The 12,405-nt window shown below is 39.1% G+C and overlaps 1 protein-coding gene across 1 annotated transcript; it reads left to right on the plus strand.

Moving 5' to 3' along the window:
• The first annotated feature begins 3,795 nt into the window (after window positions 1-3,795).
• Window positions 3,796-12,397, plus strand: pnocb (prepronociceptin b). Its single transcript, XM_046373673.1, has 2 exons — window positions 3,796-4,146; window positions 9,490-12,397. Exons 1-2 carry the CDS (start codon window positions 4,009-4,011, stop codon window positions 10,141-10,143), a joined length of 792 nt encoding a protein of 263 aa, XP_046229629.1. The 5' UTR covers window positions 3,796-4,008; the 3' UTR covers window positions 10,144-12,397.
• The last annotated feature ends 8 nt before the right edge of the window (window positions 12,398-12,405 follow it).

Raw genomic sequence — 12,405 nt, forward strand, 5'->3', positions numbered from 1 at the left:
GGCATTCTCCTGTTAATGGGATGTATTATTGGGTAGTAAAGGGTTAAGTGTGCTGCGCTGTGTGGGGACAAAAGGTGTGCAAACAGACATGAGTGCATAATAAATAAACATCGAGCAAGTGCAGTCACTTTAACCCATCCTGTGTCAACAAGCTGACCAATACTAATCGCTACAATCAACTCTCTATTACACCCACTATAAACATCACAGATGGATGACATTGTAGCCAAATAACACTTAATATCCCTGTCTACTGTTTTTCACTAACAACAGTGGCTTCCATTCAAGAGAGGAATATCAGCAGGTGGTGTTTGAATGAATGAATAAATTCAACACGTCATTATGGAAAATTGGTAAAAACCGTCAGAATTTCTTGGATGAACCAATCCAAGATTCCTAGCTTTTAAAGTAAAAGTACGTTTGCACTCAAATGCAACCCATTTGAAAGTTTTATATTATACATGCATCTTTTGGCTGTAGTGCCATTAATCAACCAAGAAACATACACTGTTGTTGTCTTATTAAATAAAAACTCTAAAGATTAATGTTGACATATTAGTTGTTTGTAGCACACTGACAATATCCTGATCCACTCTCCCCATATTGTTCAGCTATAAGCCTAAATCACAATATTCTAACACAAACCTCTGAATGTGTTAAGGCAAACAAATGGACATCCATTGTCTAATTATTAGGCTTATTGCAGACACTGCACCACTTTTCATTAATAATAATATTGACAAAAAGCTCAAAAGGACCACACATGCCTGTTCATATTAATACACGAGTACAATATTATTAATATGTGAAAGCCACATTTTGGAATGTATCCAGAGCCCACACCATCACTCCCACTGTGCTGGTTTATTCATTTGTTCAACTTACTTAGTAAGGGCCACTTAAAGGAGAACATAACAATATCAAATGGGCTTAGTCAGCAGGCTAGCAAATGATCATTGCACAAAACATCTCAGCAAGGAAAACAAACAGGACCCGCTAATGATTTCCCATAAAGCCATTTATATAGTTGTAAATGGACTGCAGTCACACACGGCCTGTTTCACATGCTATTGACTACGAGTGGTAATGTGGTAAATGGTCACGGTGTGCTAGTTTTTACTTATTTATATATTTTTTTACTTGAATGCGCCCATCAATACCACTCTGTGTACTGTCAAAGACTTCATTCATTCTCATCAGTATGATGTCTTTACTGTGGGATTGTGTTGCTGTCACCGGCTGTGACTTCTGCCACTCCTCGTCATTGAACCTATGAAAACATTCTGAGTGTGGATTCCATTTCACCAGACGGAGGCTTGTGTGGGTCAACATGACACAGAGCGTTTTCATTTTTAACATTACATAATACTGTATACAGCAATTCTTCTCTTTTCAAAATAGGCCTTTATTTCTTTTTTAATCTTGCTATCTTTTATCCTGTATTCATTTTTCTTTTCTTGTTGTTTTTAATGAAAACCAAAATTTTCAAAGCCTACTTTGAATTGCAATTATCATAATTATTTTGAATACAGTAATGCCCAAGTAGTTAGTACTTGTATTATTAGCATTCTTTAATATATTAATCATCTACTGCACAACTACATTAACATGCTTGCAGACAAAAAGGAATCAAATGCTTTTGCACTGCTTCAGTTGAATTTACACAGTGTTCAGCAGGCCTTACCCAACAGAAAGACATAATTATATGGTCTCAGGCTGCATACACAGTGTAATGACTCGTATTACTTTATGGGTCATGTATTTCTTTGAAAATTTGTTGTAAAAGAATTTGGCACTTATCAAAGGGAAAATAAAAGCAAAAATCCTGATATAGTTTCTCCATTTAAATCCAAATATTCAGCAATTATTATTATGGGAAACTCTCTTAAACATACTGTAGGTTGAAGTGAGGCAAATTTCATGTTTTCATGTTCAGCAGAGCAGCTGTGAACTGACTGAAAGACTGACCAGCTGAACACTGTTTTTAGCAAACTGTTTCATTTGTTGTAATTAGGAACAAATGGCACAGTTCTTTCCACAACATTTGTTAGAGATAATGTGTTGCTGACCTCCAGGGCACCGGGATTTATTACAACTAAAGCATTTTTTTGCAGCAGCAGCTTCTGAAAGTCATTTACAGCAAGAAGAGCAATAAAGAGATCCTAAACCAGGCTGAAGCTTTGCCAAGAGACCATTTCTGCTCATGAAATGAATTTGGTTGGATTTCCCTTTTACTCCCCAGTTAAAGATAATGGTCATGTATGAGCCTGTTACCTCATTGAAGAACAAGGTAATTGTAGACATATTACGTGAAAATTCAACCGTAGCATTTGAAAGCATCTATAATCAATATTTTTTATCTTAGCAGTTAATCAATTTTCATGTATGCGTGCATAAAATGTCTATCATGGTTACAAACCCACTGTGAATTACCCTCAGCTATATGGAGAATTTTAGATTTTTTTTTCTGTTTTTTTTTCTTTCATAGCCTTGCATAGCACAGAGACAAAGTAAGCAAATAGCTGGTGAACACAGTGAAGCCTCTAAAGAGACATTAAACCACTAAAAGAGTGAATATGTGCATTACATTCACCAGGTGGATACAGACAACTCCAAATGAATAATAATGTTGCTCGGTATCTGCCAGATTTGTAAATTAGCAACTGTTTGCTGACATGTTTGTCATATCAACTTTAAAGATGATAATATCACGTCATTCATTTTAAGTGTGTGATAAGTGATAAGGTGTGATAAGGATGACCTGAAATGACAGGAACCATCTTTGGGAAACATTTATTTGACATCTTCTTTATGACCTTTACTGCAGCCAGCCACCAGGGTGAAATCCTGATGTTTTTGCTTCACTTGTTAGGGAGCTCTCATGTCGTCTGTCTTTATATACAGTCAGTTGTTGAAATTTGTTGAATTCGTTGCCTTAACTTCTCAAGTATTTTTAATACAATACTGTTTACAGCCATGTTTAACAGCTTGCAGTTTTCTTTTTTTGTTGCCTTTGCTGTCACCTTTCAACATATCTTTGTGTGTTACCACCACCTGTTGATCAAAATACAAAACACTTGTAACTGAGAAGTTCATCCTAGCTGCAGACCTGGTTCATGAGCTTGCAGAGGCCTGATGTTTCTGGTGAGGCAGCAGTCTGTGGGCAGAAGCAATCTATGATGCTCCCATCGGGTGTTTTTTCTTTGTTATCTTTGTGTTATTGGATGATATATTAGTGTGTGACAGGATAGATGGGTTTCAGGGTGTGGAGATGAAGCAACAAACATGGTGCACCTGGTTCACATATTTGTAGCTGGAGCCAGAGACATCGGGATCCTCTGGAGTTTATTCACCCCTCCAGTCATCCTGCACCAGTTTACATACACATCTTCTTTGATATATTGCTTTTAATGTTGGGCGTAAAAACATTTTTTCACCTTAAGCATATTATTCATTTGGAACTGGTATGTCTTCACTGACACAGACACACATGATCTCCCTCCCTTCATCTCCCATCTGACTGAACAAAATGTGTTCCATCCCTCTGCCATGTGGCTTTTTTGGATACATGATGACCCTGATCTCTCCATGTACAGATCCACTCATACAAACCTCCAACTTCTGCTGCAGCCTGTGATTTCCATCAATCATCCACCCATCCAGCCTGCAGTGGTTGTTTCCTGCCCACTGGAAAATACCCATTTTCTCATTTATTGCCTCAGATTGTGCACTCTGTCCATCCCACTCGCAATGTCCATCTCTTGGCGCTGGCTGAACACTCTCCCACCACTAACGCTTTGACTGACTGCCCAAATCCAGCTAATGAGCCCTATAAATTGGCACTGACGCAGTGTACATGTCACTCTGTCTGCTTCCTCCCTGTAGGCTGGACTGGGATCCTGTAGTCTTCATCTCCTTGTTTCTCCAGCTTTTGAGCCTTGTTTTAGACACTTCTCCTCTACCTGCTGCGCCCCTGTTTGCCCCCCGCCTGCCTAGCTGTGCTGAGCAATGAAGATCCCTCTGTGGTACCTGGTGGTGCTGCTGGCATGTCTCTTCACCCCTGGTCGCAGTGACTGCCAGGGGGAGTGTATGGCCTGCGGTCTGCTCCTGCAGCAGCAGGAGCTACAGCAAGCCTTCAACACCATGGTGAGTGTGTGTGTGTGTGTGTGTGTATCACTGTTAATCATTGTGAGTCAGTGTTGATAAGACCATCCACTAAATGCCATGTCAACCCTGTCGTGTGTGTGTCAGTGTGAGTACAGCTGCACCAAGCCTTCAACACCTTGATAGAGGTGTGTTTGTGCTTGTGATTTTCTGAATGAGTTATTTTCAATCACGATAAAAGCCTTTGTGTAATGTGTTGTGTACAGTTTAATAACGCTGTGTACACCTTGCTTGCCTGTGTATATACAGTGTGGGAAAGGATACTTTTGAAAAGCAGTAGGTTACAGACTATTAGTTGAGCTAGAGCTAAATTCTTTTTTGAAAGGAGCCAATCAAAAATAACAACCCAGATTTGAGTGCATACTGCCCAGTGAACCTCTTTTATGAACAGCTCCTTGTAAGCCATTCTCCCACTGATTCTTTGCTGACCTGCGCTGAATAAAGAAGTGAAAAGATGCAAAGAAACAGAATGAATATTATATTCTCCATATGAACTTTTTTTTTTTAATCAAAAATAATATATTCTCTGACAGATTAGTTACTTTTATTTTGTAATTTAATTGGATGTAAGTAGCTAAACCTTATGTGTATATGGAAGTTAATATGGAGAGCAGGGTGATCAGCGTGTTTCTCATGCAGTGACACATTATTTTTCAAAGCGGTCAAATTTTTCTCATTTAATAGAATTCATTTTGTAACACTCTCTATGAAGACCACATCGATAGTGTGTTATGGCAACATTCATAGTGTATTATAATGCATTCATAAAGCTTTATGACACTCATAAACACATATAATGCTACACTTCAACAATGCTATAATAGTCCATGCATATGATACTGCATGGACTGATATAACACATTATGAGTTCTTACTACAGGTGATTGCTTAGGAGTATTGTTTACTATAGGTGTTGTGAGCCCCATCAACCAATAGTTTATAAGTAGCCCTGAGCATCCACAAAGCAGTTGAACTTCTAATTGACATTCACAGCTGTAATGTTTTATGGATGTTTGTATATTATATAAGAAATCGCTACGTGTGTTTAGGAGTGCAGTCGCACACCATTATGAATACACTAATTCCATGCAGTAATGACAGAAAATGAGACAAAAGAGCATTAAATGAATCTGCCAGGTTGCTCAACAGCTGGCAAAGTTGTAACCTTGTAATAGCCAAAAATGGCGTCGTCTCATAGTGGAAAGAAATTATTTGCATGTGTAAGAAAAGACTGCATTTGCTTGCGGCAAGTATGCGACACAAAGATACCAACGTCTTTATCGAGAGAATCCGAACAAAAACTTCAGTGCAGCACGCAGTCTCCTTTCCAAACAGTGTTAGATACGTCAGCGGGTAAAAACACTCCGCGGCCATCCATGAATAGCAGGAGAATGCTTAATTTAACTGATAATGATGCAGAGAAAGGCAGCTGGGACCTTTTTGGGAGTTGTAATAGAACTCTGTAATTGACCGCTGCTCAGTATCATCAGCCGGGGCTTACACTGGTGACTGACACATTTTATCAGTTCCTCATTGTGTTAGCCGCTTTCCCATTGAGCCACAGATGGAATCCGCTGAGCAATTCCATTGTTTCCCACTCCAGACTGAAAGAGTGTGTGTGAAGCCGTCTGTGTTTGTTATAATGTCAGGGCCCACTGATTTATTAGCGCAGACACCTACACACTCTGAATGCATCCATACATGCACCTAGACATACACACACATCAAGTTTTTCATGATATCCTTTCCACTGACTGCATTAATCACATTATGCCAGTCTTGAAGGTAAATGCCAGCTTTTGTTTAAATTTGTGCTGATTATCTGTGCTGCAGGTATTATTGCTATAGAAGCTACTTGGCTTTGCACAAGTCTGTATAATAATAACAGTAATAATAAGAATAATGCATTTTATTTATGGGTGCCTTTCTTGACACTCGAGGTTACCGCACAGATAAAAGCTCCACAATAAAATACAGTAAAATATAATAAAATACAATAAAAAACAAATAAAAGACAAAAACATGGACAGTAGTGGCAATATCAACCACCTGTGTCATCTGTACAGACATCTGTTCAGGCTCCCCCACTCACAGAGAATAGGAAAGCCTGAACAGATGAGTTTCGAGTTGGGATTTAAAGTGTGGGAGTGAGCTGATGTTACGGAGGTCAGTGGAAAGGGAATTCTATAGTTCAGTTTGTTATCAAAACACACCTTAGAGACTAATGAGACTACTTTAGATTCAACTTTATTGTCATTACACACAGTAAGTCGAAGCACAAACCAGTGCAGAAGTGACAGGAAGAAGATGTAACCCTGTTATATACAAAATAAACAAAGCAATATACAAAATGTAATGGAGCTCTGTAGAAAATATCTACATTATATTTAACCCCCCTCAAGCCCAGGCTTTAGCTGTGCTTTAGCTGTGCCAACTTTACAAGCTGGATTAACATACTGACAGTATGACAGCATGCAAAGGGTGGCCAGTTAAGATTTAAAGGGTGACCCTCACCGCCCCTGTTCTGGCCACCCACTAGATACACCCATGTAAAGGGGGAGTTTCTTCACCTTAAGCTAACATCAAGCCAATCATAATTAATTTTGCATTTTAATGACTTTAGTTCACTGATTGGAGGAGGTCCTCGACCAACACTGAACCAGGGTTGATGTGAGTGCCAACCCCAAAAAATCCTTTAATGACAATATAAAGCTTTAAAGCATCTTTCTATGGAAGACTCTCATAACCCTTAGCCTGTTGCCCTCACCAGTATATAAATACTTGACTGTGCGTGCACACACAGACACACATCTCCTCTCACTCATAAACTCCTTTAGATTGCTCCATTGATCTGACGTGGAGAATCCCCTGGTGTGCTCATTTCATTTACGATGGATAATTAATTTCCGTTGATAGATTCACAGCGGAACTCCCTCTTCTCCCATTCCTTTGATGTGAGCAGGTTTTCCGATAACAATGCAATTTATCTCGTTTCAGCGAGATTTGACGAGTAAATGGGATTTGCTTCTTACCTCAAGCTGAAATTTAACTCGAGGGGGAATTTAAGAAAGGGTAGAAAGGAGAGATGTGTATGCATAAATCTCTCTGTAGCACGGCAGCTGGGGCCTATTTTCAAATATATTTACTCTGAAGAAAAACTAATGCACTGTGGTTTTCTACCATTAAGGCTATAAATCATATATTTGATCTGATATTGAAGTTAAATATTGGGGCAAAATTATTTCCAGATAACCTAAAATAACATCCCGAGCTGCAGTTGAAGTGTTTCTGCCAAAGAAACAAAGAAAAAAAACAAAACAAAAACAAAAACAAAACAGGTACCAACTGCACTTCAGATGTTCTTCATATGTCCTCACCTTCCCACTAGTAAAAGTTGTGGTTCTATCAGCAGTGTTCAGGCATGAAGCCAAACTCGAAGGTGTGACGATAATAAGACAGGAGGGTTATTAAAACTGTAAAGAGTCAATGAGTCAGCACTGACAGCGTCATTCTATATATGAAAAAATTCAACTGGAAAGCACTATATATATCATTTTCAGAGAAAAAATATCATTACCAGAGGTTGAAGAGCCAATCGGAGAAAATGGACATAATTAACCTGCTGTCCTTCAAACTGATTTGTAATTTCCCCCAATTTTGTGCTGTCAGTCATTCTGTAGAAGTAGATGTCACATTTATCAAATGATGGACATCTCATATTGGCACATAACTTTCTATATACGCTGAAGACAGCAGGAACAAGGCCCACTGAACTTAGCTCAGCACATAAACTATCCAGGTCAATAGACTGCTTTTTCCTCCACCTGGTGCTGCTTGTACAGAAAATAGCACCCCCAAAAGTGTGACTGTATGCCATAAATGAGATGCTGATCATGGGCAATATATTTTTGGACAGGCACTCAAGTTGATGCAAAGATCGTTTATTAGTGTGATCTGTGGCATGTACTAATATGAATAAGTACATTTCCGCATCTGGAACTACAGCAATTCTATTATCTTTTTTTTTACTTTAGCAATAATTTTAATAAATGATACTATGATTTTTTTTTATTGCTAATGTTTTAAAGTGCTTTTAACGTCTCCTATTCTCACTGATTAACTGATTACTGATAAGGCAGCCTACACACAAAGTGACCATGAGCTGCATATATACTGTACACTGCACTTTTCTATGACAAACAGCTATAACCACCGTGTCCCATGTGAAAGGGGTCGCTCGTCATGACAAACCCACTGAGAGTTAATAACCATCTGTCAGTTTCCCCTCAGCCTCAACATCTTTCAGCTTATTGTTTTGGTTTCTGGCCCCTCAAACTTTGTTCAGTAGTTCTTAGTCATCAACCTCGTTTCCACCTACAATGGGAAGTTGTTTTCAGAAAAAAAACTTCTGAAAAACTTACTGTAAGCTATCTGCCCACCACCAATGAAGAAACAATCTAAGGACCACCAAGTGAAATGAGCATCTCATTTAACAAATAAAAAGCCAGTTTGTATATTTTCAAGAATTGGTGAAAAAGACCCAACAAGAGCTAAAAGTTGTTAATGAATAGATAGATAATGAACTTCTATTCAGCAGGTGGACAGAAAAAAGACATGAATGAATGCTGTCATTTCTCTGTCTGCTGGTTGTGTAAAAACTCTGACTAACTTGCTAATACGTTAACCATATCAACTCTATAAAGCTGTAATATCAAACAATAATGCCACACGCTTGTTGTTGTTAGATTATGCCCCCAAGTGGCCATAAATGGCTGATAATGTAGTTTTAAGCATCTACATTTAACTGAGAGAACAATAATGTTGATAATGTTAATGCGACTCCACACATGCAACTGATGCAACTTTAAGTATCAATATTTTAGTGAGAAAATCACAAGAACTAGAGATTGAATCTGATGAACAATTAACTGATCACATATTGTGATACTGCTATGGCCCATTAAGCAGTATCTTTTAATCTATGAAGTATAAAACAATACAATTAAGATGCCAGTGGGGATATTTCAGTTTCCAATCAGAAACAGCATGTGAATATACATTCTTTCAAAATCTCACTGTCGGGAGCCTGTGTACTCTCTATCCAGTCTCCTGTATTATGAATCATTTTGAGATTCTGGTTTGGATTTATGTTTCTGAAGAATCACAAATGGTGTTTGATTGATTCTTGACAAATGAGGCATTCGCTCACACTGAGTTCTTTTTAACCATGTCATGCCCCGAAACTACCTCATCATCACCAAATAGTAAGTAGTAAGTAAACACAAACAAGCACTAACTCATTACTCTTTTTTTGTCCTTCTGCAGGTGTGTTTGTTGGAGTGTGAGGGTCATGTCTCCTCTTCACTCACATGGGAGGTTTGTAAACGTGCCGTGAAGCTATCACACCATCCTGCACTTTCTGAGGGAGGCACTCTGTTCAAGAGAGCAGGAGAGGAGATGGAGCTGACCTCACTTGATCTGAACTCAGACAGTGAACTGCTGCAGTCTGCAGCCGCAGAGCGCTTCCAGGAGGGGGATCAGGATGAGACACCCTTTGAGCAGCGCAGCGTCCAGTATGACTCATCACTGCTGGAATCCTCTGAGGAGGGGGAGGGCTTGAGGGGTCTGGATCTCAGTCTAGCAGATGAAGAGAGAAAGTCAAGGGAGGAGAGGAATATGGAGAGTGATGTCCAGCTACAAGGGGATGAGCATGACACCTCAGAAGCCATCATCTTATCCAAACGCTTTGGTGGCTTTCAGAGGGGGCGTCATGGATACAGAAAGCTTATTGGCTCACCCATGAGGCCCTTACAAAAGCGCTATGGTGGGTTCATAGGTGTCCGGAAATCTGCCCGCAAATGGAACAGTCAAAAACGGGTGAACCAGCTGCTCAGGCAGTACCTGGGCATGAGGAGCAGCCGCAGCGGCAGGTTCAACAACATCCCTGTAACTCGGGTTTGGAGGCAAAACAAACTGTAATGTATTTCTGTTGCTCTCACAGAATCCTGCCCCACTTACCTCAACCAATCATGTTTTCAGCAGCTCACTCCAATTTGACGTCACCATTATCATCAGAAGAACAGATTCCCCCCATCTTGCCACACCTCTTTGTGTCTCTAAGTAACAAGGAATGTTTTGCCCGTGATGTCCTTCTTATTAAGCATATTTACATGCCACTCTGTGAAATAAAAGAATTAGAGAAGTGCAATTGAATATATTTTTGTGTGTTGATATAAGAAAAGAGGCCAAATGAGACTGGAAAACTGGTTCACTGCAAGATGAGATGCGAGGCCGTGACTTTCATGCATGTGTGGATGGCTTCAGCCATTGTTTTGCACTCAATAGTTTGTCTTATGAGAACTGTTACTAATGTCTAGCTCTCATAAAAAGAACTTATGTGTCTCTCCATAGGTTTCCCCCTTTTAAAATGAATGGCATTTGTAGATGTGGGACTCAACAGGTCGTATACAAATGTTTGCACGCAACTGGACCATAACTGCTAATCTTCCCACGTCACAGCAGAAACATGTAGTAGAATTGAATTGGAAGTGGACACAGTCCAGCACTGTGCAACTTTTAAGATGGTTCAGCCAGATGTAAATATGATCAGGCTGTCAGAGTGCTGAAGCACAAAATGTTAATTACTGGTATACAAATCTAATTTTCTGCCTAAATAACTTAATTAATGAAACACAATGGAAGTAAAATTGGTTTTCTGAATTTTCAAACTCACCAAAACTTTGCATCTCTCCTCCAAAAAAGCCTTGCTTCCATAATTTCACTCTATTGACAAACAATGTCTCTTTGCTTGCTATTGCATTCTAATTTTGACCATTAAGGTGCAGTTAACAGTGTAAACCTTGCAAACGGGGAGTTCCTCTTGAGGAAGTCAGCTGCAGCTTCATGGGGTCCTTTCAGTGGAACAAAACTGCCCTCTAGTGGTTGAAGAAAAAACATGTTACCCTTGCATACTGATTTGGGATTAATGCAATGCCCTGAATGACATGTTGTTCTCTGAATTGGCTCCCTTTCTCTGCATGTAAAGAGGAGTCATAAATTAAAGACGACAAATATGTGTAATTTATGGCTTATACTTCCCTGTCTTTCACAATCAAACTAAAATATCAGAAGAAAAAAAAACTGTCTATTATCCCTCTTTCTCATAATATTAGTAGTTATGATTCATGAGATTTGCCAACATTTTAAGGGATGGTGTAAAAAGTATCAGGGAGGGGAACTGATCCTTATAGCCCTCCACATATTAATTAATATTTTCTTTGGCCCCTTCCAACTTAGAAAAAAAATTGCAACACCCTCCTCTGCAAGTGCAACTCGTTTCACCATTAAAAGTGAAACAAAGGAAAAGTCAAGGGAGATAACTGGGTATACCAATATTTCAACCGCAAAATGCATACTGAATACCAGTTGTTTTACTATAGTGAAAATTATGCACATTAAAATGATTAAATTCCAATTGTTTGACAAACAAGACAATATTGAATTTTACTGCCACTCAATTTTTACACAAAACACTTTCAAGAAATTACTGTTACTGAATGAATGAACTGAGTGCTGCACATCTAAGCACCATATTTTCTCCAAACACATGGTTTCCAAATATCAAAAATGTAACATAAAATAATTTTCCCTCTAATAATTTTCGTACAGTCCCTAACTTAGCCTGCAACTACGGTAATGATGAGGCAATAATTTAAAGCTTTGCTAAGACAGAACTCAGGGGTAAAGAGAAACAAATCCCCAGCCAGTTCTCAAACATTACTCCACCCAGAGCTTATTGCAGAGCTGCTCCTGTCACTTTAGTCCAATTGTACTTCAGAGAAGGAAGCTGAAAACTGGCAGGGCCATTGGGTGTGTATCACATTGTAGGATGAGAGAGTAAATGACACCAGCCCCAGCCCTGAACAGCACCATCTTAATGTACCATTTGAGAGCAGAGGGACGAAATGGATTGTGCATGTCAGCTGTGGAAATATGTTCATTTGTTTTGACATCAAGATATTTTCCTCCACTAGCAGGCCACATCCAGTCTTTTGCATCTTAATAGTGTTTACGTGTTTTACAAGATGTAATAATGTATGCATTTGAGTGTGTGGGTGATTGCAGCGTGTGGGTGTGACTGTGCACGTGCATGTGTGTGTGCGTGCGTTTCCCTGTCAATTCAATACAAAAAATGGAATTTGTGAATACAGTGTACCTTTCAGACCGCATTTCTAACATTAT

Source organism: Scatophagus argus, chromosome 19, assembly GCF_020382885.2.
Source record: "Scatophagus argus isolate fScaArg1 chromosome 19, fScaArg1.pri, whole genome shotgun sequence".
In the NCBI taxonomy this organism is placed as follows: domain Eukaryota; kingdom Metazoa; phylum Chordata; class Actinopteri; family Scatophagidae; genus Scatophagus; species Scatophagus argus.